This window comes from Oncorhynchus kisutch, linkage group LG4 (genome assembly GCF_002021735.2).
Source record: "Oncorhynchus kisutch isolate 150728-3 linkage group LG4, Okis_V2, whole genome shotgun sequence".
NCBI lineage: Eukaryota > Metazoa > Chordata > Actinopteri > Salmoniformes > Salmonidae > Oncorhynchus > Oncorhynchus kisutch.
The window spans coordinates 23,511,679-23,538,625 of NC_034177.2; the positions used below are offsets into that span (position 1 = coordinate 23,511,679).

The 26,947-nt window shown below is 40.6% G+C and overlaps 1 protein-coding gene, 2 long non-coding RNA genes and 1 pseudogene across 4 annotated transcripts; 2 read left to right on the top strand and 2 right to left on the bottom strand.

Annotated features, from left to right (window-relative positions):
- Nucleotides 1-1,251: 1,251 nt before the first annotated feature.
- Nucleotides 1,252-5,574, top strand: LOC109888559 (phosphatidylcholine-sterol acyltransferase-like; annotated as a pseudogene).
- Nucleotides 5,575-5,779: 205 nt separating this feature from the next.
- Nucleotides 5,780-11,815, bottom strand: LOC116373971 (uncharacterized). Its single transcript, XR_004209680.1, has 4 exons — nt 11,522-11,815; nt 9,003-9,086; nt 7,309-7,722; nt 5,780-7,210 (listed from the first exon to the last, which is right to left on the bottom strand). It is a non-coding gene; the product is annotated as an uncharacterized LOC116373971 (long non-coding RNA).
- LOC109889256 (group XV phospholipase A2-like) lies at nt 9,247-14,895 on the top strand. Its single transcript, XM_020480560.2, has 6 exons — nt 9,247-9,572; nt 10,469-10,625; nt 12,614-12,732; nt 12,852-12,950; nt 13,293-13,517; nt 13,670-14,895. Exons 1-6 carry the CDS (start codon nt 9,425-9,427, stop codon nt 14,179-14,181), a joined length of 1,260 nt encoding a protein of 419 aa, XP_020336149.1. The 5' UTR covers nt 9,247-9,424; the 3' UTR covers nt 14,182-14,895.
- Nucleotides 14,457-26,937, bottom strand: LOC109889258 (uncharacterized). 2 transcript variants are annotated; one of them, XR_002255257.2, is made up of 6 exons: nt 26,083-26,937; nt 25,741-25,908; nt 25,445-25,624; nt 24,092-25,268; nt 21,258-21,341; nt 14,981-15,529 (listed from the first exon to the last, which is right to left on the bottom strand). It is a non-coding gene; the product is annotated as an uncharacterized LOC109889258 (long non-coding RNA). The 2 variants fall into 2 exon arrangements; XR_004209679.1 differs by having other exon boundaries at nt 14,457-15,529; nt 24,092-25,624.
- Nucleotides 26,938-26,947: the final 10 nt, after the last annotated feature.

Below are 26,947 nucleotides of genomic sequence, written 5' to 3' on the forward strand. Positions count from 1 at the left end.
TCATAATCAGGTCAGAGTCAGACAGGTACAGGACAGCAGGAAGGCTCAGGGTCAGGGCAGGTAGAGGTTCATAATCAGGTCAGAGTCAGACAGGTACAGGACAGCAGGAAGGCTCAGGGTCAGGGCAGGCAGAGGTTCGTAATCAGGTCAGAGTCAGACAGGTACCGGACAGCAGGAAGGCTCAGGGTCAGGGCAGGTAGAGGTTCATAATCAGGTCAGAGTCAGACAGGTACAGGACGGCAGGCAGGCAGAATGGTCAGAACCGGGAGAAACTAGGAAACAGAACTAGCGCAACAGGAAGGCGGGAAAGAACCCTGGTAAGACCTGACAAGACATACCAGACGAACTGGCAAAAGACAGAGAAATACACAGGGGATAATGGGGAAGATGGGCGACACAAGCACAAAGACAGGTGAAACAAATCAGGGTGTGACACAATACATCACAAAACAACAAACAGGGTGTCTATCAATTCTGAACTGCATTTAAAAAAAATATTTTTCTTATTGTTTTATTATAAACATTTTAATATTTTTCTAGTGATTTAGCAATATCAGAACTTGCAATATTTGGTTAGATGACCTTATGTGACCCCCCCCCTCCAATCAGGAATTATTATGCACTTTTTTAGTTTAGGGGGTGTGTCACAATATCTATCAATGTAACCACTTTTTCAGTAAAACATTTTTCCAACCACTTTTTCAGTAAAATATTTTTACCCAACCATCCATTTCTTAAATGGGAGACATTAGAGATAGAAAAACATGGTTATACTTCGTTATCCCTCGGGTAGGGGTATATCAAACTAAAGCCCTTTTTTTGAGGATTGGCCACTAGTCTATAAAGCAACAAAGTAACCAAACCAGTGGTCCTCTCCCCGAAAAAGGACAGCATAGCTGCATTTTCCAGAAACGTTTTCTTTTTTTACATCACATGGGAATAAATATCACAAAAAAACGTTGACAACACAATAATAAGGTTATAATAAAGGCTCATTGTAAAGGAACTGGCTTCTGCATTTGGCTCGTTTGACTGTCATTATATTTATATAACATAAGCAAAAACATGTATTGCAAGATTAACACAATGCTGGTGATATTTAGCAAACTATATGTTTTTTTTTTCACCTAGATTTTTCGTTGGTAACTAATATTTTGACATCTCTAAATGTTGGATTGTTAATCATTTACCTTGGTACCATTGTGCAAACAGCCTGGACGGAATGGAATTTATACAACAATCAATAGGTCAATGGGTAGGTAGGTAGGTAGGTAGGTAGCTGGTACACGTTGTGTTTGTCCCCCTACTGTATGTGTGTGTTGTTTACATTTTCATATAAATGCAGGTAAACTACTGTAACAAGTATTACTTATACTCGGTAGAAGCACACAGATGCGCTTATAGCAGGACATAATATGTGCATCTTTATCATGTTGACTCTATTTCTCCTGTGCGGGAAAGAGGTGGGACGCGAAATCAGAGGGAAAACGTGAGGTTAGTTATTCGTTGTCTGAACGCACTTCGCTCCGACAACGAATAACTAACCTCACGTCTCCCTTCTGATTTCGCGTCCCATCTCTCTCCCGCACAGGATTAATAGACCAGTTCTCCTTCTGACCCAGTGAGACAAGACAACACTGAGCTTTAAGAAAGATTTGGACATAATGGGATACGCATACTGCTGTACCGTGCTCGTTATAGGACACCGTGTGCTACATCAATCTACTGGATTTTGGCTCTTCGATGTGGTCTTCCCATCAAGTGTCAAACTTCAAAACAAAGTGGCAAACAATAGCACTCCGCCGGTTCTTATAGATGAGCGTTTCTATTTCTTGATAGAGAAATAGATCATAATTAAGTTTGCTGTGATCTGAAAAGCCTATATTGGGGATTGTGTCATTAGATTATGTTCATGTATTATATGATTGTAATATTGTCCTAGGACCCAAATAACACAGTGGCCTCCATCATTCTTAAATGGAAGAAGTTTGGAACCACCAAGTCTCTTTCTAGAGATGGCCTCCTGGCCAAACTGAGCAATCGGGGGAGAAGGGCCTTGGTCAGGGAGGTGACTAAGAACCCGGTGGTCACTCTGATAGAGCACCAGAGTTTCTCTATGGAGATGGGAGAACCTTCCAGAAGGACGACCATCTCTGCAGAACTCCACCAAATCAGGCCTTATGGTAGAGGGGCCAGACAGAAGCCTCTTCTCAGTAAAAGGTACAGGACAGCCCGCTTGGAGTTTGCCAAAAGGCACCTAAAGACTCTCAGACCTTGAGAAACAAGATTCTCTAGTCTGATGAAACCAAGATTGAACTCTTTAGCCTGAATGCCCAGCGCCACGTCTGGAGGAAACCTGGCACCATCTCTACTGTGAAGCATGGTGGTGGCAGCATCATGCTGTGGGGATGTTTTTCAGCAGCAGGGACTGGGAGACTAGTTAGGATCGAGGGAAAGATTATGGAGCAAAAATAAATCCTGCTCCAGAGCACTCAGGACCTCAGACTGGGGCGAAGGTTCACCTTACAATAGGACAATGACCCTAAGCACACAGCCAGAACAACGCAGGAGTGGCTTTAGGAAAAGTCTCAGAATGTCCTGGAGTGTCCCAGCTAGTGCCAGGACTTGAACCCGATCAAACATCTCTGGAAAGACCTGAAAATAACTGTGCAGCGACGCTCCCCATCCAACCTGACAGAGTTTCAGAGGATTTGAAGAGAAAAATGGGAGAAGCTCCCCAAATATAGGTGTGCCAAGCTTGTAGTGTCATACCCAAGAAGACTCAAGGCTGTAATTGTTGCTCAACAAAGTACTGAGTAAAGGGTCTGAATACTAAATGTGACATTTCCATTTTTTTTGTCAAAAATGGGGTATTGTGTTTAATTGTTTTTTTTCTTCAATTTAATACATTTATTAATAAGGGTTTAACGTAACAAAATGTGGTTAAGGTTAAGGAGTCTGAATACTTTCCAAATGCACTGTATATTTACATTATTTAGTAGACCAGAGCAACTTACTTTTATATGAATACTAGTCCCCTTTGGGAATCAAACCCACAACCCTGGCGTTGCAAGCGCCATGCTCAACCAACTGAACCACACAGGATTCCTAATGCCATTTGCTGAGAGTTGGACTGGGGTGAAGAGCGTACTGGTATTCCTTTGTCAGCATTTGTGGGGCTAAGCAGCATATCTGCCTGGAGAGGCGAAAGTGTTGGGTTAATAAATGTTTTGTGGGGGCAGTAATGCCACACATGATGTCCTAGGAGGTGCTGTGTTGGGGAACTGGTAGGGCTTGGATTAGGGTTGGGACTCGTGTGTGTTATATATATATTTATATATGGGATTGGTCAATGTCTTGAGTCTGTTTGATGGGACAAATCACACAAATCTGTCATCCCCTTCTTTCTCATCTACCATTGTTGTATGCTCTTTTTCAAATACTTTAATTGAAGCTGTGCTGATTGAACAAGTTGGAGACAAAGTTCTAAAGGTTTATCACCTTTGACCAGTGCCAGGGAACCTAGGAAACCAACTTGAGGCCAAGATTGACAAGCCACATCTTGTGCATTGGATGTGCTACAAAAAGACTGATGACTTTTTCACACTCTGGATTGACCTAAATATGTTCATGCCAATTGGGATTAACTGTTGGATTGATAATACAAGGTGAGGGGGAGAATTAGTATATTCTACATATTCAACGTCATAATTCTGTTTAGATTAATTAATTAATTTCAACTTAATGTTTGAGCATTTGCAAATTGTATCAATAAATGATGCACTGTAAGAGAGCAGCATATAACCACAACTCTATTTTCATGATTTTTTGACTGTTTTAGTGGTTGGGATCATTTCCTTATGCAATAACATTCTGTACATACTGCATATTTCCTGCTACAGAATAGAACAGGACAACTGGCAAGACCTCCAATTCTGCAGGGGTGACAGTGAGAGTGCCTGGTTTTGGACAAACATATAGTGTTGAGTTCTTAGACACCAACAAGCTGGCAGGTGAGAATAACCATAACGAGGCCTTCTTTTTAATTATGATTTCATTCAATTTGTCTTACCAGGTTATTTTCATACTATGGTTACTCATTTGGTCAACATTGGATATGTCCGCAATGAGACCATCCGAGCAGCACCATACGACTGGAGGATAGCTCCAAGTAACATCATGGACACAAACACAAACCATCCAACTGACAATCAATTTCCTGTCAGCAAAATTAAAAGTACAACTCATTCATTGTTTGTGTAAACATGGTTACACATCATGTGACTGTCTATTTGTCTCTACTAACCAGATGAGCAGGATGAATACTTTGCACGACTGAAGAAGCTGGTTGAGGATATGTATGAGGAGTATCAACAACCAATTTACCTCCTGGGACACAGCATGGGAAGCATTTATGTCCTCTACTTCTTATATCAGCAGACCCAGGTTTGGAAAGACCAGTACATCAAAGGCTTCATTTCTCTCTGTGCACCCTGGGGTGGGGCAGTCAAACCCCTTCGCGTGCTAGCATCAGGTACTCGGTCACAATCCGGTGGACAGATTGAAACATCACCCATAATAGAAACATAACCTAAAACAATCTGAAACCGTGCTGAAGTACCTCTTATTGTCCCACAGATCACATTGACAGTAAATCACTACATATTGCAAAATCGTTTTATTTGAGATGATGCCCACATCTTAATTTTCTTGAAAGGGTGGTAAGACTGGTTTGTTTAGATTACTTTGGCGAGTCACACATTGGCTGGAGATTGAAAAATATAAATTTGTCTCCGCAGGTGAAAATGATGGCATCCCAATGGTGTCTAACATCAAGATCCGGGAGGAGCAACGAATGACCACCACAAACTCCTGGATGCTTCCATTTGAAGAGGCATGGCCAGCAGACCACACCTTCATCTCCACACCCTCATTCAAGTATACCCACCAGGACTACCAACGCTTCTTCAAAGATATCGACTTTGAGGATGGCTGGTTCATGTGGGAAGACACCAGAAACTTGACCGCAGGTCTGCCCCCTCCTGGTGTTGAGATATACTGCTTCTATGGTGTGGGGCTGCCAACACCAGTTACCTATATTTATGATGACCAGTTCCCAAATGTAGACCCTATAGACTATGTGTATGCTGATATGGATGATAGTGGATAGTCTTAGCATGGGTCCATGTAAGCACTGAATAGGGAAGCAAGCACAACCTGTCCATGTCAAGGAATTCAGGGCCATGCCCCACTTGGAAATAGTATTAAATAGCAAGGTGCTCAACGTGGTCCAGAGTATCCTGGAAGGAAGATATGAGGAAGAGGATTATGAATTCCATGAGACTGATGAACTTCCTGTTGACCCCACTGTCATGTAAGACCGGCCCCTGTTGGATCAGCCTCCCAAATGTCTGGTTTAACAGTACAAAACACTTACCATTTAATATCTACAGTGCCTTCAAAGTATTCACACCCTTTTGACTTTTTCCACATTTTGTTGTATTACTGCCTGAATTTAAAAAGTATAACATTGTTCCACTTTGACAATGTTTTTCAAAAATGTTTACTAATTAATAAGAGATAATGTCTTGAGTCATTAAGTAGTCAACCCCTTTGTTATGGAAATTCTAAAAAAGTTCAAGAGTAAAAATGTGCTTAACAAGTCACATAATAAGTTGTGGACTCACTGTGTGCAATAGTGTTTAACATGATTTTTGAACAACTACCTCATCTCTGTACACCACACGTACAGCTAATTGTAAGGTCCCTCAGTCTAGCAATGAATTTCAACCACAAAGGCCAGGGAGGTTTTCCAATACCTCGTTAAAAAAGGGCACACATTCGTAAATGGGTTAAATAAAATTTAAAAAAGCAGACATTGAATATCCCTTTGAGCATTGTGAAGTTATTAATGACACTTTGGATGGTGTATCAATACACCCAGTCACTACAAAGATACAGGTGTCCTTCCTAACTCAGTTGCCGGAGAGGAAGGAAACCACTCAGGGATTTCACCATGAGGACAATGGTGACTTTAAAAACAGTTACAGAAGTTAATGGCTGTAATAGGAGAAAACTGAAGATGGCTCAACATTGTCATTGTGAGGTAATTCATTTTGAATTCAGACTAAGGCTAAATGTGGAAACAAGGGGTATGAATCGTTTGACGGCACAATTGTTCTACAAACATTTCAAGAAAAATGTAGTAGTTAGTCCTGAGAAACTTCAATTAACAACCCTCCATGTTCCAACACAAACTCTGGACATCAAAGGGCCTGGTTAGTTTTATAAAGAGGAATGACAAACCACACACATGCAAAGAACTCTGAGCCCTGTGTTTAGTAAGTACCTTATTGTCATACTTGAGTAAAAGTAAAGATACCTTAATAGAAAAATAAGAGTCACCCAGTAAAATACTACTTTAGTAAAAGTATTTGGTTTGAAATATACTTCAGTATCAAAAGTAAAAGTCAAAAGTATAAATAATTTCAAGATCCTTATTTTAAGCAAACCAGATGGCACAATTTTTGTGTTTAATTTTTAAAAATATATTTACGGATAGTCAGGGGCACACGCCATCACTCAGACATAATTAACAAACAGAGAATTTAGCCAGATCAGAGGCAGTAGGGATGTTCTATTGATAAGTGAGTGAATTGGGCCATTTTCTGTCATGCTTAGTGTAACAGTATAACTTTAGACCGTCCCCTCGCCCATACCCGGGCACGAACCAGGGACCCTCTGCACACATCAACAACAGTCACCCACGAAGCATCATTACCCATCGCTCCACAAAAGCCGCAGCCTTTGCAGAGCAAGGGGAACTACTACTTCAAGGTCTCAGAGCAAGTGAAGTCACCAATTGAAACGCTATTTAGCGCGCACCACCGCTAACTAAGCTAGCCGTTTCACATCCGTTACATTAGCATTTAAAATGTTACAAGTACTTTTGTGTTTCAGGGAAAATGTAAGGAGTAAAATGCACATCATTTTCTGGTAATGTAGTAAAGTAAAAATTGTCAAATAGAAAATGGTAACGTAAAGTACAGATACCCCAAAAAACGTAAACATTTTTACTTCACACTACTGGTGGTGGCTGAAGAGGCGGGTGTCGACTGCTGTGGCCATCTGCTACGCCCCACATGGGAGACTTCCTTAAAAAGGGTGAAGAAGTGGCTCTCACTGCTCTTGTAGCAGTCACTGAACACTTCTAGAGAGAGGAAGGGGTTAACACGCAACCTGACAAAAATGCTGCAGCACATCTCAGTAGTATGCATTACCCTGTAACAAAGAAAAAGGCTAACCTACCTTTGGCCAGGTGGCAAACTTCTGAGCAAACTCCTTCATGGAAAGCTTGGTCTCCGTCTCACTTTCCATGAGAGTGAGACAGAGAGAGAACTAACTTAGGCTCTTGAAACGCATCCGTGCTTTGTTTTGCTTTGAGTGAGCATGTGGTTTTCATTATTACAATCTCCCAGAAGTAGCCAGCCATCTACACTGAACAAAAAATAAACGCAACATCAATCTAAATTTGTCGCATGCGCCGAATCCCCCACAAAAGGGACTCCTCAGCACCAATGGGATCGTTTATGTCAGCTCATGAAACATGGGACCAACACTTTACATGTTGCATATAGTTCTCTTGCTGCGGTCCTGCAGCACAACCCAGATGAACAGAGGCTCAGGGAGAAAGACAGAGCTGCTTCCTGTACAGACACTCTGCTGAGAGGTGGGGAGAGTGGGGGAAGAGAGGGAGAGAGTGAATAAAGTTAGCACAGCAGTAACAGTTACCAATGCATTATTGGCCTTAGCATGTATCACCATAGCAGTGTTGATAAATATGTAGGAGGCCGGAGGATGTGGCTGCCGTTTTATGGGCTCTTAACTAACCGTGCTATTTTGTTAGTAACTTATTTTGTACATAATGTTGCTACTACCGCCTCTTATGACCTGAGGGGTGTGGTATATGGCCAATATACCACAGCTAATCGCTGTTCTAATGCACCACCCAATGCGGAGTGCCTGTATACAGGCCTTAGCTGTGGTATATTGGCCATATAGTACAAACCCCCAAGGTGCCTTATTGCCATTATAAACTGGTTACCAACATAATTAGAACAGTAAACAAGTCATTTTGAGTCATAAATGTAGTATACCATGGCTTTCAGCCAATCAGCACCCAGGAGCCAAACTACTCCGTTTATAGTAAGGTTTTAACTGATGGTTGATAGGGATGTCCCACAGCCAGGGGAGCCGCCAGGGATTTTGGGACTCATGAAAAGATATCACATTGGGCCCCACCACCACAGGTCACATCAACCCTGCGCAATTGCTGTAGCCACACACCTCCAGAACCCAATCGGCCCATTCAAAGCTTTAAATAACTCTACCTTTGCAGGCTCTTGTAGTCCAATATTTACTGACATTGAGCTGTGAAAATATAACACTGTGCAGACATGCACGCAACATTCTGCATACAGTGAAATTCATTATTTGATGCAAGATTGATACCCTTGATATGAAATGTGCCCAAGGGAATCTTTTACAGTCTAAATGTAATTTTAAATGGTAAAAATCTTGAATGGAAAATTCTCTTAACATTAATGAATAACTTAAAATAAATATAGCTTATATAAACCTCTCTTATATTAACCTCTTCAATTAAAATAAATTAACATGATCATATTTGAATGATATAACAAACAAAATCAGCAGCAGATTGAACTAAGTATATATACCAACTGGAAGATAAGCAGCTGTAAAAGTGGAAATGGAAAACAAAATGAAAAGGCCTGATGGTGGCGCTAGAGGAACAGTCAAGTGGTCACAAAATCAATACATTTCTTCCACTTGAGGTCTTGATTGTGCACAACAATTTTTGGGGCAATCCGACTATTACTTTGAGCTATATCTTGTTCTCAGCCTGTGGGTATCATGTGTGTAGTGATCCAATATCCATGCCAATCAACAGTTATCACTGGCCCTTGCTCAGCCTTACTCACCATTTGGACTTTACAGCCCAAGTGTTACAGGGAATACTGAATGAAGAGGTTGCCCCTCCCAGGTATCTGAGCCGGTGTAGTGATCTGAAAACACATTTGAATCTGACTGAAGGAGTATAGTGGTTTACTTTTAAATATTAGAAGTACTGTATATTTTTTTCACCTTTCCCTTGTCCCAATTGTGCGTTCAAGTTAAACTGTTTTCATCCCATCCAGTAGGTGGCGGCATGCACATTTAGTGTTGTTTGCGGACCGTCATAATACCATAGAAGAAGGTCAATAGATTGATAAATTATCTGTTGCACCCCTGCTTTCAACATCTGCGCAGTTTTGTTTTCATGTTATGAAATGTGTGTCAGCAAAGGGATTTATTCGTGTTGATAAACACCCACATTTCCTCATCAGGGGAAACAGCGTTATGAATGGGAGAAATGGTATCCTGTGGTTTGACTATCCCAGTGCTCTTTCAGCTGTGTTTGTTGTTTTTGGCACCATACATCAACGGCAGAACATTTGAGAATTGTCTCACGGGCAAGTCATGTCGATCGGAAAGACCTCCCGTAGTCCTAAGTAAGTGGCAATTGTTATATTTGTTGAAGCTAACGTTAGCTAGATAGCGCACCTATTTTTATGTAGTCAATACTGTGCAACAGATTGTGTAACAGATTGCCTCGCCAGCTTCTTGGCTAACGTCAGACAGGTAACGTTAGGTCAAGAGTTTCTGCTAACTAGCCTGTTACTCAGCATCAGATTTGTTTTGAGATGTCCCTCGAACAGCAAGGCATAGTTTATTTGCTTGATTAGAGAGCGGTAAAACTAGCTAATATTACATACCGTCGTTAACTTAGTCAATCTATCCCTGTGCACATTACATTTATTACTCCAATTTTACAATGCAGTTCGGTCTCTGATTGTTTACTCATGAGCAGAGTGATTCAGGCACGCTAGGTTCGAGCGACTGGTCATATGACTACAAAATGAAACAAAATGTGACCGACACTTTGTTTGCCAACATGTTTCCCCACGCGCTGTAATGCATCTTACTATTTAACTTTTAAATTCCCTAATGCTGTTTCTTACATATTGCAAGCCTAGAAATTAGTCTGTTCTGTGTTCCAACAAAGGGTATCTTCTGTTTGGCAAGTTACAACCCTAGCAGTAGGCTATTTGTTTGTCGCCATACATGGCAGTGATAGTAATCAGTGAAGTTTGCCCTAAGGTCTCTTCTGGTTACGGCTTTTAACTTGTGGTTGCCTCAGTCACTCAAGGTTGTATGTCGTCACTGCCTCACATGTTGAAATTGAAGTTCAGCCGGAGTAAACACTAATCTCGCCATTCTAAAGACCCCACAAACTGAGTTGTCATTAGTTAAATGTTAACTCATTGATTGTATCACACTCAATTGATAGTGTTCTGCCTTTGGTCAGTCTGATTGGACATCCTCAACCTATTGTATTGTCCCACAGTTCCTGGAGACCTAGGGAATCAGTTGGAGGCCAAGCTGGACAAGCCCAGCGTGGTTCACTACATATGTTACAAGAAGACTGATGTCTATTTCACATTATGGCTCAACCTGGAACTGCTGGTGCCGGTGGCCATCGACTGCTGGATCGATAACATAAGGTTAGCACTTAGTTTTATGTGAGGAGGAAAAGCAGGGTGTTGGTTAATGAGCTCGGTAGAAAGCTACTGATAACATCTCTACTACTGGCAACTTAATAAAATACTAGTTTAATACTACTAAGTAGCTGGCTGAGTAGGCATGTGCTAGAACTGTTTCTGTAGCCTAGGTTGAATAGGTTCTTCTGACCATTGTACAAATTGACCTTTGAATCCCCTTTAATCAATGTTTTCAACAATTAGTCTGAGCTTAGTGTATTTAAGGTGTAGTGCACAACCAGTTGCGAGTTCAAATCTCAGACATTTTATCTAATTAGAAACTAACTACGTTTTAGCTACTCATCTAACCTTAGCACATTTAGCTAACCCTTCCCCTAAACGTTTAAACTACTCAACTTAACCCTAAGCTAATTTTAACCACTTAACTACAATTTAACCTACTTTTTGCAATTTCGTAACACTATAGTACATTTAGCAAATACAAAATGGTTGGACATTTTATGGTATGTATTAATTTGTAACATCCTAAATGGAGTGTCCCGGGTTTACATACAGAATACAAAATACCAGGACCGAGTTGCAGATAAATGGGTAATCAATATTTATTGAAAATGACAAGGCGCAACGCTCGCTTACCATGGTTGCCTTTCTTCAATGATCAAATTGATTGCACCTCAACTCACGTTGGTTGAGCACCCTCCACTTTCATTAAACATTTTAGACACTAGTCTAATCATATTTAATTTACTAGGAAAGATAACTAACATGATTCTATACATGCGTAGGCAGCCTATTCGATTTCATTGAGACCACACATGCAGTGCATTCGGAAAGTATTCTGATCCCTTGACTTTTCCCATATTTTATGTTAGCCTTATTATAAAAATTCATTGGCACACCTGTATTTGGAGTTGCTCTCATTCCTCTGCAGATCCTCTGAAGCTCTGTCAGATTTGCTGGGGAGTGTTTCTGTACAGCGATTTTCAGGTCTCTCCATGTTCGATTGGGTTCAAGTCCGGGCTCTGGCTGGGCCACTCAAGAACATTCAGACTTGTCCCAAAGCCACTCCTGCGTTGCCCTGTTGGAAGGTGAACCTTCAAGCTGAGGTCCTGAGCAGGTTTTCATCTGTACCCCTACAAAAATCCTGTCTCAGAGCTCATTTCCTTCGACCTCATGGCTTGGTTTTTGCTCTGGCATGCACTGTCAACTGTGGGACCTTATATAGACAGGTGTGTGCCTTTCCAAATCATGTCTAATTAATTGAATTTGCCACAGGTGGACTCCAAGTTGTAGAAACACCTCAAGGATGATCAATGGAAACAGGATGCACCTGAGCTCAATTTTGAGTCTCATGGCAAAGGGTCTGAATACTTATGTAAATAAGGTATCTGTTATTTGTAATGAATTAGCAAAACTATCTAGCCATGTTTTCACTTTGTCATTAATGGGGTATTGTTTGTAAATTGCACAATGTATTTATTTAATCCATTTTAGAATAAGGCTGTAACGTAACAAAATGTGGAAAAAGTAAAGGGGTCTGAATACTTTCTGAAAGCACTGTATACTAGGTGCACTTGATCTCGCACGCCCAACTAGTAGAGGAGAGGTAGGCTACTTAACTTGTATGCGTTAGCCATGCTCAGAATTCACAAGGCAGAAAGACGTCCATTTCCAAATAATCTGTGGGACAACAGATTCTGTCTGACCACCCGCTCCCAACCACAGCATAAAGAATGCTGACCGTTCCACAATGATCTCTGTAGGGACCCGCAGGTGCAGCCCTCTATACTGAAATTAATTGAAACCGGTGTTGCTTGTGGGGTCTCTAACCAAAATAACCACATGTCAGTGTGCTGTGGGTTTATTTCAGGAACAACTCATGAATTAAGTGAAGTGAAAGTTTCCAGTTCTATCCAATGTTATCTTCATAATACTTAGAATGTATACTGTAACGAACTTTTCTAATATTCTGGCATCTGTCTGTGGATAAGACTGATTTACAACCGCACAACAAGGCTGACAGAAGCTCCTCCGGGGGTAGATGTCAGGGTGCCTGGCTTTGGACAGACCTTTTCTCTGGAATACCTTGACCCCAGCAAGCGCGATGTTGGTGAGTGGGCCCATCGTAGCGTGCCTAAAGTATTTATTCCATGGTCTTTCTAATAGTGTTAGTATCTCAGTCGTTGCTTGTGTGTGGGTTTGACTAAGCTACTACTGTGTGTATTGCAGGCATGTATTTTGTCACCATAGTGCAGTCGCTGGTAGAATGGGGATATACAAGAGATGATGATGTTCGAGGGGCTCCGTATGACTGGCGTAAGGCTCCAAGTAAGTAGCCTTACAGTCCATTGCATTCTGTTACATTTGCGGTCTGATGAACCGAGCTTGTTGGCAACAGGTCTTTGGATGAATTGCATGTCCTTGTGTTAGGAGCTAGCTATGTGTTATTGCCACCAACCTTTATAGTGTTGTTGGGTAGATTTTAGCCTGTAAGTTGTATTAATTTGTATCTAGTCATTGGAATTATGATCAACATTTTAATACAGAAACAGTCAATTTAGACCTTTTAGATGTATTGTTTGCTTTAAAATATTGTTCTAGGAATCGCAGTAGTTTAGAATGACCAGTCTCATGCAAGTTTTCTCCCTTGCTTTTATATGATTTTGACAGATGAGAACAAGGCCTACTTTTTGAGTCTGCAACAGATGATTGAAGAGATGGCAGAGAAGGCTGGATGTTCAGTTGTACTGATTGCCCACAGCATGGGGAACATGTACACCTTGTATTTCCTAAACCATCAGCCCCAGGCCTGGAAGGATCGCTACATCAAGGCCTTTGTGTCCCTGGGTGCTCCTTGGGCTGGAGTGGCCAAAACCATGAGAGTTGTGGCTTCTGGTAAGAGTCTGTGTAGGCTTTTTGGCATGAAGTTACATAGGAGTCAGACACAATAGTGGAGTTACTGTGGGCTGCATACCAATCATAATGGCTAGCAACTATGTACTTTATATTAACTATTGCAGTGGTTTATATTGGGTCTTTCCTTATAGGTGATAATAACCGTATTCCAGTCATCAGTTCACTAAAAATCCGCTCACAGCAGCGCTCTGCAGTCTCAACCACATGGCTGTTCCCATACGCACATTCCTGGCCCGCTGACCAGGTCCTGATCCAAACACCCACCACCAACTACACCGTCAAGGACTACCAGCGCTTCTTCAAGGATATTGATTTCGAAGACGGCTGGGAGATGCGTCAAGACACTGCGCCACTGGTCAGTGCACTGGAGCCCCCTGGGGTGGCCATACACTGTCTGTACGGCAGTGGAGTTCCCACAGCGGAGGGTTTCCTCTACACCAACTTTCCTGATACAGACCCCACACTGATTCTTGGAGATGGGGATGGGACAGTCAACCTGCTGAGTGCCACCCAGTGCAAGCGTTGGATAGGTCACCAGAATCAGCCTGTCCATATGCTTGAGCTGGAAGGGAATGAGCATGTGGCAATGCTGCTTAACTTTACGACGGTCGCCTACATCAAGACTGTCCTTTTTGGCCCTTGAGCGACCAACTAGATCTGATCTTAAGAGTCACAAACATGAAAAACTGTGATAGTACAAAGAAGATGAACGATAAGATCTTTTCCAATCCATTTAACTCAGATTACCAGATTGTTTCCTGTTGTGCTAAACCAAAACGCGTTGTGATTTTACATACAGATTTTACCATATTATATGTAAAGCATTGGGGGCATAGCTACAATAAGTCAGTAGTATTTGTACCATTAACATCAGTGATTTTACTGTACACATTAGCCATGTGAACACAGAAATAATAACTTTCGTATTCATTTTTTTTATTCAGACCTTTTCTGCTGTTACAAAGCGTTACATTTGGTTTTGTTCTGTAGGTCACCGTATGTATAGTATACCGGTTCATATTCTGTATGTATAACATAAAGAAATAAATGACGGTAATGCCTGTAATTTTGTTCCTAAACATGTCAGCTATTATTTTAAAAAATGTAACACTTCCAATCTAAATCAAACCAGGTTAACTGTTTAATGTGATCCTCAGAAGTAGCAGTATGTCCAGTATTGAGCTGTGATTAATGCATAAATTCAGGTCCTTTTGTCAAGGCTAGATTGCTGTCCGATCAGCTTGATTGTAACTGTGCCATTGCGCTATGGTTGGGCTTGACCAATATGTTATTGATGGTACTATCATGATATGTTTGTGTGCTGCCCTGTGACTATTAAGTAAAATGTAATGTTGAACATTGCATTAAGCTGGCCTTCTGTGGGAGCTCTGTTAAAGTAAGAGGGAGTGAAAAATTGGAACTCTGTTTCATCAGCCTCAGAGGTTCCTCTTCCCTAGTCTCACAGCTGCCGTGGAGCATGCGTGCAGCGCGCCCATTGTCTGGCGAAAGAGCCTACCTCTTCCCCTCAGATGTCTTAACACATCTACTTCAGTACTTTCACGGATCAAACAGGACCTACCATATGCACCTGCAACACTTAATCAGGGTTTCTGAACTCCTCAGAAAGCCACGAGTGATTGCGCCATAAGTCATTGGGTCCTGTCGTCTGGAGTGTTAGTTCAGGATTATTATATCCTCTTTAATCAAAAAGGTTCATTAATGAATTCTATCCTTCTAGTTCACAAGTACCACTTTAAAAATGGATTTAGGCCTGTAAAGCTTAATCTAACAAAAGCTTTAGTTGACAACTGTTTCATTCTGTAGGTCAATTATGAACATTTTTCAGGTTTCACAACATTACAGTTGACCACAGAATGAACGAGAACTGGTTGTCAGTGTAGCGAAAAGGTCTTGTTCCCAGACTAACGTTGCAACTCTTGACAGTCCAGTCTCAACAGGAAGGCTCCATCCTCATGGGAGTCAACCAAACCCTAACGGGGGAGAGAACAAGACTTTAGTCTCTGAGACACTGGGGCTGTTTCATTTACTTGCACATTAACATCTATCACTCCAGTGTTAATGCTAAATTGTCATTATTTCGCCACTATGGTCTATTTATCACCTAATCTTACTACATTTGCACACAGTGTATAGATTTTTCTATTGTGTTATTGACTATATCTGTTTATCCCATGTGTAACTGTTGTTTTTGTCGCATTGCTTTGCTTTATCTTGGCCAGGTTGCAGTTGTAAATGAGAACTTGTTCTCAACTGGCTTACCTGGTTAAATAAAGGTCAAATAAATAAATTCCCCTGATAGGATTAGATAGCTGGTGAGATCAATATGGCAGAAACTACATGAAGTTAGCCTATTGCTTATATTCATATTTTTTAATAGGATCCCCATTAGCCGACGCCAATGGCGACAGCTAGTCTTCCTGGAGTTTAACAAAAAAAGACTACATAAATACTTGACAATTTACAGTTGAAGTCAGACGTTTACATACACCTTAGCCAAATACATTTAAACTCAGTTTTTCACAATTTCTGACATTAATTCTAGGAAAAATTCATCCGGTCAGGTCAGTTAGGATCACCACTTTATTTTAAGAATGTGAAGTGTCAGAATAAAATGTGAACTGTCAGTGTAATAGCAGAGAATTATTTATTTCAGCTTTTATTTTTTCATTACATTCCCAGTAGGTCAGAAGTTTACATACACTCAATTAGTATTTGGTAGCATTGCCTTTACTTTGTTTATCTTGGGTCAAATGTTACAGGTAGCCTTCCACAAGCTTCCCACAATAAGTTGGTGAATTTTGGCCCATTCCTCCTGACAGAGCTGGTGTAACTGAGTCAGGTTTGTAGGCCTTCTTGCTCACACACGCTTTTTCAGTTCTGCCCACATATTTTCTATAGGATTGAGGTCAGGGCTTTGTGATGGCCACTCCAATACCTTGACTTTGTTGTCCTTAAGCCATTTTGCCACAACTTTGGAAGTATGCTTGGGGTCATTGTCAATTTGGAAGACCCATTTGCGACCAAGCTTTAACTTCCTGACTGTCTTGAAATGTTGCTTCAATATATCCACATAATTTTTCACCCTCATGATGCCATCTATTTTGTGAAGTGTAACAGTCCCTCCTGCAGCAAAACACTCCCACAACATGATGCTACCATCCCTGTGCTTCACGGTTGGGATGGTGTTCTTCGGCTTGCAAGCCTCCATTTTTCCTCCAAACAGAACAATGGTCATTATGGCCAAACAGTTCTATTTTTGTTTCATCAGACATTTCTCCAAAAAGTACGATCTTGTCCCCATGTGCAGTTGCAAACTGTAGTCTGGCTTTTTTATGGCGGTTTTGGAGCAGTGGCTTCTTCCTTCCTCAGCGGTCTTTCAGGTTATGTCAATATAGGACTCGTTTTACTGTGGATATAGATACTTTGGTACCCGTTTCCGCCAGCATCTTAACAAGGTCCTTTGCTGTTGTTCTGGGATTGATTTGCACTTTTCTCACCAAAGTACGTTCATCTCTAGGAGACAGAACGCGTCTCCTTCCTGAGAGGTATGACGGCTGCGTGGTCCCATGGTGTTTATACTTGCGTACTATTGTTTGTACAGATGAAAGTGGTACCTTTAGGCGTTTGGAAATTGCTCCCAAGGATGAACCAGACTTGTGGAGGTCTACAGGTCTTGGCTGATTTCTTTTGATTTTCCCATGATGTCAAGCAAAGAGGTACTGAGTTTGAAGGTAGGCGTTGAAATACATCCACAGGTACACCTCCAATTGACTCAAATGATGTCAATTAGCCCATCAGAAGCTTTTCCAAGCTGTTTAAAAGGCACGGTCAACTTAGTGTATGTAAACTTCTGACCCACTGGAATTGTGATACAGTGAATAAGTGAAATAATCTGTCTGTAAACAATTGTTGGGAAAATGATGTCCTAACCGACATGCCAAAACAATAGTTTGTTAACAAGAAATTTGTGGAGTGGTTGAAAAATGAGTTTTAATGACTCCAATCTAAGTGTATATAAACTTCCGACTTCAACTGTACATTTAAAACAGACAGGACGGAGACATACATACAATCTATACAATGAATTCTGAAAATACTCAGACCCCTTGACTTATTCTACATTTTATTAAGTTACAGCTTTATTCTAAAATGGATTGAATAAAAACAATACCCTCATCAATCTACATACAATACCCCATAATGACAAAGCGAAACAGGTTTTCGCAGCAACAGCTACTCTTCCTGGGGTCCAAACACACCAAAGCTCCCACATTACATTTAAAACAAAAGATAAAACTGAACTGTTTGTACTGAATGAGCTAAAGATAAAACAGTACATCATAACACCTACACCACCACATATCCACAAAACAAGATGTTCAATACCACCATACAACAATATCACAATGTGTGCGTATGCATGTGTCTGTGCCTTCATCAAACAACACTGTTTCATGACGCATCAGTGACATGGCAGGAGATGTTTTGAAACAATTACTGCTTCGCAGTCAACAGCTCCCGGTATATGTCCATTACGTTTATGGGGGATCAATTAAGGAAGACATCCTCTTCTGGAAACCCGGACAACAGGAGAGGATATTTTTAAAGTACTGGACAGCTTTGTGACATCAAATGGACTTTGAGATGTGTTGGTATCTGTACTAATGGCGCAAAAGCCATGACGGAGATATGAGTGGAGTGATAACGCGCGTGCAAGCAGTCGTTCCCGACACCCCTTGGGTACACTGCAGCATCCACCGAGAGGCTCTTGTGGCCAAGGGAAGGCCTGACAGCTTGAAATACGTTTTGGACACTGCAGTGAAAATGGTTAACTTTGTTAAAGCAAGGCCCCTGAACTCTCGTGTATTTTCTGCACTATGCAATGATATGGGCAGCGCGCATGTAACACTTTTACAACATACAGAAGTGCGCTGGTTATCAAGGTGCACAGTATTGAGAGACGAGCTTAAAGTTTCCTTTACTGACCATAATTTTTCACTTGTCTGACCGTTTGCATGATGACAATGTTTATTTTTTTTTTCGCCTGAATGATCTGAATCTAGGATTATAGGGACTCTTCGCAACTACATTCAATGTGCGGGACAACATTTAGGCTATGATTAAGAAGTCGGAGCTCTTCTCTGTCTGCATTAACAAGAACAACACAGGTCTTTCCATCATTGTACGATTTGTATGTGTGGAAATGAACTCAAGTTTACGAACAATGTCAAATGTGATATAGCGAAGCACCTGAGTGAGTTGGTTGCACAATTACTTAGGTACTTTCCTGAAAAGGATTACACAAACAACTGGATTTGTTATCCCTTTCATGCCCTGCCCCAGTCCACGTTATCTGAACCTCATCGAAATTGCAACAAGTGGTTCTGTGAAAATTTTATTGAATCAGAAGCCACTGCCAGATTTCTGGATTGGTCTGCGCTCAAAGTATCCTGCCTTGGCAAATCATGCTGTTAAGACACTGATGCCCTTTGCAACCACGTACCTATGTGAGAGTGGATTCTCGGTAGGGCTGGGAGATATGGCCAAAATATCATATAGTATTTTTCACATTTTTGATGGTATTATGGTATTTGACGATATTTTATGTTTTTGATTCATAAAAGTTCTACATTTGCTTTATGAGTAGTGTGTGACCCTAGGGTGGCAACACATATTTTCTAAATGATTTCAATGTGTCTTTCTCCATTAGAATTGTTTTATACTGTTCAATTCAACTTCAACCTAAAATTTCCTGCATTCGTTTGAGATTATTTACACACTGCCACGATATGGGGGGGGGGGGGAACTAGGCCTTGTTTTTAACCAAAAGTTGCAATTGCGATTTAGATCAAAACACTTGGGTTAACTTTTGGAATCATGGAAATAGAATGTTTATTCTAATTCTATAGTTAGAATATAAATAATAGTAGGCACTTTGAATACAGTGTTTGACATGACAACGAATGGAAATGCCATGGACGAGTAATTGTGGCAGGGTAGGAACCAAAGTGGTGATCAGTGTTTCCTAGGGGACCCTATAATCTTTGGCTACATTCAATATTTATTCATGTAGCCAACATATTCATTCTTCGATTTAGAAGATACTTTTGCATAAACAACATGCTGATTTAGGCCTCCACCTTGACTGGTATCAGGCTGTATTAGCTAGCTACGTTAGCACTGACTTAGCCACTAATGCTAATCGCTAGTTTATAAAAGTACTAACACAATTTAGCTTAACCTGCTAAGAAAATACAAACTAGCTGTTTGCAGATGTAAGAAATACAAACTAATATTGTAATCATAGAACGCTTGTGGATTTATATTAAGATCAAAGTGTAAACAACATCGTTGTCATCAACATTGTTGCATGAGCTGCATTGACCATGCAGACTGAACAAAAGTGTCTCGTGGTAAAGCAACAACACATTGAGTGACGGGGTGGGACTAGGTCTGTGTATAAAGTGACATGGAGTTACACACGGCGTAACACATTTAACAAACCAAACATTAAAATACCATTATAGAAGGTAAAGTAAAAACCCAAACCGGTCTGTGCATCAATACCGGTATATAGTAAAATACAGTATACTGCCCAGCCCTAATTCTGAGCCCCCACTAGCATAAAAACTAAATACAGGTACAGATTGTGTGTGGAAAATGATTTAAGGCAGACTCTCCAATACAACCCAACATTGCAGAGTTATGTGCATCCTTTCAAGCACACCCTTCTAATTAACCTGTGGTGAGTTATTCTAAATTTTTGATTAAAAAAATCAAGTTTATATGTAAGATGGCTAAATAAAGAGCAAAATTATTAGTGAGTGTTGCAACCGAGGACAGACGATTTTATGCACTCGGTGGTCCCGTTCTTCGAGCTTGTGTGGTCTACCACTTCGTGGCTGAGCCGTTGTTGCTCCTAGATATTTCCACTTCACAATAACACTTACAGTTGACCGGGGCAGCTCTAGCAGGGCAGACATTTGACAAACTGACTTGTTGGAAAGGTGGCATCCTATGAGGGTGCAACATTGAAGGTTACTGAGTTCTTCAGTAAGGCCATTCTACTGCCAATATGTGTCTACATATTTTTGGATATCTAGTGTAGTCCGCTACCATCCTCAGTTGCTTTATCTTAAGTTGTGTTATGGGATTTTTATGAATAATGACTAAATTATGTATACATTTAACTTAGAACTATAACTAAACAGAATACTACTATGTTACTGTATGAATGTATGAATCTTATTATAATCATAATACTGAATATAATATGTGTAGTTTTAGTCAAGAATTAGAACAAGGACTTTCTGTTCCTTGTTAGAAATGAATGGAGCTATCGTCAGACCGGCTGGAATACTGTGTTCCTTACAGGACATTCTGTCCCTACCCAGGGAGGGGAGAGACCTTGGGCTTGTAGTAGATTGTTTAACAGGTGGCAGACAATGTGAGAAGGCTTGTGAACTATATTGCCATTGTATCTGAGAGGAGGAGAGACATTTATGATGAAATGTGAGGTATATAAACCAATGTACATGGTATTATGACCAGAGCTTATGACCAATTTGCATCTATCAAGTCACAGGTGAAGGATCCAGCTTTCTGTGATGGGTTTCACAGCCATGGATGCTATCAATAAATTAGATTACCAAATTAACAGACAATTAGACAGAATAAACAAATAGGAAGAGGTCATACCTGCAACTCCTGCAGACACTCTTTGCGAATGTGTTCCGTGCAGTCACCAACACACCAGGTCAGACTTACATGGAAGGAAGGATTCTAGAAGAAAAGTTAAAGTTCAGTATTCACTCTTAATCTCATACAACAGTATAACGGTTTATTAACCATTCTTTGCTAAACAGTAGTGTTGTCACGATACCAGAAGTTTTACTTTGACACCAGGTTTAGTATCACGATACTCGATACCACAGCAAAAAACATTATAATAGCCGAAGTCATAGAATGGCATTTGATCCAGACAGATAAACTCAGCTATCACTCTGTTCAATCGTTTGGGCATCTTTTGATTTCATTATCATTACATTTTAAATGATTTACGTCAGAATTTTCTTGAGACAGCCATGTATGCATTAATGAACCAATTATACAATCAACCAACATAATGGTAATCATTTATTTGAATAGTAAATCTCTATTGATAAACTGGGTAAATCAAGATGTACCCTAGGTCTATTCACAATACAGTTAATGCATATTTAATAGGAGTGTGTGCATGCATTGACATATTGAGCTTCTTTTGGCTAATTTCATGGGGCTACAGATGACAATCTGTTTCCCTTCCATGTGGAACTTATTTTATTGTACTGATCAATAACATTTGTATAGAAGTTGCTTATTTTATTAAAGTGGGCTGTCGCTTTAACCAGTAATGACGTCATTGGGGCGGCAGGGTAGCCTAGTGGTTAGAGCGTTGGACTAGTAACCGAAAGGTTGCAAGTTCAAATCCCCGAGCTGACAAGGTACAAATCTGTCGTTCTGCCCCTGAACAGGCAGTTAACCCACTGTTCCTAGGCCGTCATTGAAAATAAGAATTTGTTCTTAACTGACTTGCCTAGTAAAATAAAGGTAAAATTAAAATAAAATAAAATTCACAGAGGGGTTCGGCATGTCGGAGCCAATGATGTATATAAACCCTCGATTGCTGATGCTACTATGTATTGGTCATTGAGGTGCTTTGACGCCAGCGGTTGGCAATATTGGCAGTCCTCCATAGGAATGAATGGCATTCTACAGTACTTCAATAAAATGTTTCGAGGAAAAAATGACATGTATTTAAGTATCGTGTTGTTGTCGTGGGGACAGTAACATTAGTAATATAAAACAAATACACAAAGAAATGTTTTTATATAATTTTTATTTGTATAGTACGCATAATAATTTAAAAGTATGCATTAAGGTGTCTGTAATAGAATAAACATCGCAGAAACAAATGAATAAATGCATTTCTATAGCTTTTACAATGGTGAGAGAGTGCCAGGATGAAGGAACGGTGGCTCCAACATCTAGTGTATATATAAATTATTGGTCGGAGCTGATGGGGTCACCTTAGGGTCATGATAGGGGCTGCACCAAATGATTGACGTATTATAATAATTGATTATGCTTATGTTGTATTAATAGAAGGGGAAGGGCTATAAGACCCCCCCATCCCCCCACTACATTTTATAGGGTCCTGGACCACAGATTAGTAATATGCATTATAAGCTTTAATACTGTTCAACAGTTCTTTTCTAGTCTCTGCCTCTTATAAGAAACGGTCTGAGAGATGTGTGAGTTATTGCAGTCAAAACAGGGTGTCTGAGAAAGCACCTCAAGGCTAAAAGAGATTCATAGACACAGAACCCAGCAGGGGAGTGGAAGAGATAAGAGTCAAGTCAGAAATACCACTGTAAGCCACACGGGAGTGGAAAATTACTGCTGAGCCCTTAGAAAACAATATACTATTGTTCTCTCCTGCACGTTTGTATAACTGTATATACATGGGCTTCGTCTCATGAGTAGAAGGTGTTGACGTAGGCAGTTATATCACTAGGGGTTGACTGCAAGCATATATTAAAGCAACTTGGACTTTTTATTTTGAAGAACTTACTCGGAAACATGCGTGCTATGTTTCCGTTGTCAACTTCTGTCTGCAATTGCATTAATAAAGGTTTGATTGATTTACTTAAAGATATTGTCTGATTGCTGATTTCACCAATAAGCCAATGATTGACAAGGAACAAGGAACCTACCGCAACAGAGCCCTCAGTTCGCTGAGGTAATAGAAACTTTGGCTGAGGGAAAGATCAATTAAGTGAATGAATAGCGTTTTTGGTGGCAACAAGCTTTGATATTAGCATGTTTTGCATCACAAACAAAGTACTTGGGTTGTGCATTGATGTTAGTTGCAGCTGAAAACTAGCAAGGAAGTTAGCCTACAAAGCTGGAAGCTACCGGTAACTTATTGCATTGTAAAGTTATTGTAGCCTGTATGGACATTGTTTTGCGAACAGTAAGTTACAGTTTCAACATTTCTACATGCCGTGTCGCATTATTCAAGTGTGTTAACTTCTTCGCAGCATGACGGGGAGATAAACATGATCCATCCCAGACTCCCAGTGCAGGTTAGCAATGAGTATGTGGAGCAGGCACGGTGCACTCAGTGGGGGACATCGGCTGTGCTGATGGACAGACTTGTTCCGTGAGACACAATTGACATAAGTACCGAAAGTAACAAATTCTAGGACCGAACCGTTTTCATGCGCTACTAGCGTCTGAAACATGCTCCTGCAGCGACATAAAACCAGTGCACCTAACAAAAGAGAGGGCTATAAGATAAGAACAATGTTTGGGAGATGTCATTTCTATTTATTATTACCTTTATTTAACTAGGTAAGTCAGTTAAGAACACATTTGTATTTACAATGACAGCCTACATGAGGTGTCAGAAGAAATTGGTGAAAGAGAACAGTGATGGGTTGGAATTGAATAGTGTATTTGTAATACGCTATATGGTTTTGTGTTCAGACCTTGTAAAAAGTGTCAAGGGTGAACTCCTCCATGGTGCCGTCCACTGCTTTCATAAGCTCTTGTAGCTGAGCCTGTCCTGTGGCGACTTCCATAGCCAGTAATGTCCTGTAGGGGAGAGCAGAATACTAGATCGTAAGACTATGATCTTGTACATGATCATGCTGTCAAATCAAGAAAATAAAAATAGGTGTTGACTACCGTGAAATGCTTACTGACAAGCCCCTTCCCAACAATGCAGAGTTAAAGTAACCTAAATTTGCTAAGTATAAAAGGAAATAGTGACAAAATAACAAGGCTGTATACAAGGAGTACCAGTACTGAGTCAATGTGCAGGGGTATGAGGTAGTTGAGGTAATATTTACATGTAGGTAGGGGTAAAAGTGACTGGGCAATCAGGATAGATAATAAACAGAGTACCAGCTGCGTATGTGAAGATTGTGAAAGTGTGTCTGTGTGAGTGGTGTCAATATGCATGTCTGTGTGAGTGTATGTAGTGTGTGTTGGAATGTCAGTGTAGTATGTGTGAGTAGAGCCAGTGAAATGCAAATAGTCCAGGTAGCCATTTGATGAACTGTTCAGCAGTCTTATGGCTTTGGGCTAGAAACTGATCAGGAGCCTCTTGGACCCAGATTTGGCGCTCCGGTACTGCTTGCCGAGAGGTAGCAGAGAAAACAGTCTATGACGGGTGGCTGGAGTCTGACAATTTTTAGGGCCTTCCTCTGACACAGCCTGGTATAAAGGTCCTGTATGGTAGGGAGCACAGCCCCAGTGATGTACTAGACCATTTGTGCTTCGGATGCCAAGCAGTTGCCATAACAAGTGGTGGTGCAGCCAGTCATGATGCTCTCAATGGTGCAGCTGTAGAACTTTATGAGGATCTGAGAGCCCATGCTAAATTTTTCCAGCTTCCTGAGGAGAAAGCGAAGTTGTCATGCCCTCTTCACGACTGTGTTGGTGTGTTTGGCCCATGATAGATCCTTAATGATGTGGACACTGAGGAACTTGAAGCTCTCGAACCGCTACACTACAGCCGCGTCGATGTGAATGGGGGCATGCCCGGAACAGGCTTGGCACATGGCAGGAGGCCTGTCTCACTCATCGTGATAAGAGATCCTACTATACCTGGTTGTATCATCATTAGAGTAGACGTTCAGCTTCTCAGCCAAAGAAATTAACCTATAAAAAAGATTGCAATCACTTTACCTCATTCAGACTATTTAGCAGAGTATTTGTTTCCTGCCAGTATACCTCTGGTGACATGCATCCTCTTACCAAAATATAACAGAGAATAGTAACACCAATTCCACAAACAAAAGGGACAAAACATAAATGTTGGTTGTACTATAGCAGACCTCCTGCCATGTGCCAAGCCTGTTCTGAGGGACTGTATGAAAGGCTGGATCCAGTGATGCCTCAGAACCACTGTCTTAGACTGAGGTGAAACTCGTCTGTATGAGTGAGGGAGATGTCATGGGATCCTGCTACTTTAGTCATCTCATCAAGCAGCTCCAAGAACCCTTCCTCTGGGATGTCTAAGGAGGGACATAAGAAGTAGTGGAATGTTAAGACAGAGAGCAAACAACTCTTCAAGACAAAAACATTGTGCATGTGATGTGAGTGTATGCAGCTCTGAAGATAAGGCATTTACGTGGAAAGTACACTTAAGTGGTCCAGTTTCCTCTCCTCTCATGTTTGAAAGAGCGAATCCGTCCACCATGTTGTATGTTGTCCAGTCTGTGGGTCATCATCTTCCTCTGTAAACATGTCCAGCACAATGCCAGGAAGAGGCAGTCTGGACTTGGAGTCATCTTCCCCCCTATGCACACAGACACTTGCTGAGATGGGATTGTGATTGCAGATACACATGTATGAAATAATTTAGGACAATGCAAGTTAAATCAATGAGACAGCCTACTATGAAATTGCTCAAACTAGTATATCTAATTGATAACAAAGAATAGTTTAAACAATGTTCGGGAAAGGATGCTACCTTGTTTTGGTGGTGTGTTCCTCTGATTTGTGCTTCTTCCTTAATGAGTTGTCATCTCTGTGCCAGTATCGTAGCCTTTTTGTTACATCCTCTAATAGCACATTTTCTATTTCCTCTTCAGAGCTGTTACTGTAACTGACTAACATTCTAATATGTAAACCTTTCAATTACAAATTCATAAATAAACTTTCTTGATTTCTGTCATAAAAATAAGAAATGGGAACATTTACATTTTTTTTTTTTGAGGGAACACAAGTATACATAGATTATATACAATGGACAATCGCGCTTGGGTGTACAATATCACATTACAATTACACAAGGACCTTAAGGGACATACATACACTTACAATTCTAACAGTTTTTTTGTTAGTAGAACATTGAAGTTATAGAAGCACGGACCAATGAACGGATTGCGCAGGCTTGCGATATACTTCCGATAAAAACAAACCGTTGCTGTGGTCATTTATGTCCCCCTGAAACAAAGTACCGTTCAAATTGGTTCCATATTCAGTGACGTTCTGAAAACATTTTCACAGTAGACTATATTTAATCAGAATTTACATAATGGTAGTATACTTTAAGTAGCTGCTTGTGTGGTATATTTTTATTTAAACGTGATTATCAGAACACAAGTGATTATCTGAAACGACCTCTTCATATCAGCATCTTCATGGGTTACAAAACATAGCAAGGCACCACACATTTATATAGCTTTGCCTTACTTACAATCAATAACATTATTTGCGAAAATACACAACAATATTACTGTAATGCATAGCTATAAAAAGATATTCATTGATGAAAGATAAAAGCTATTCGTTGCAGGTTCCGGGTGTATGTGAGCGTGCCAATTAAACCTTGA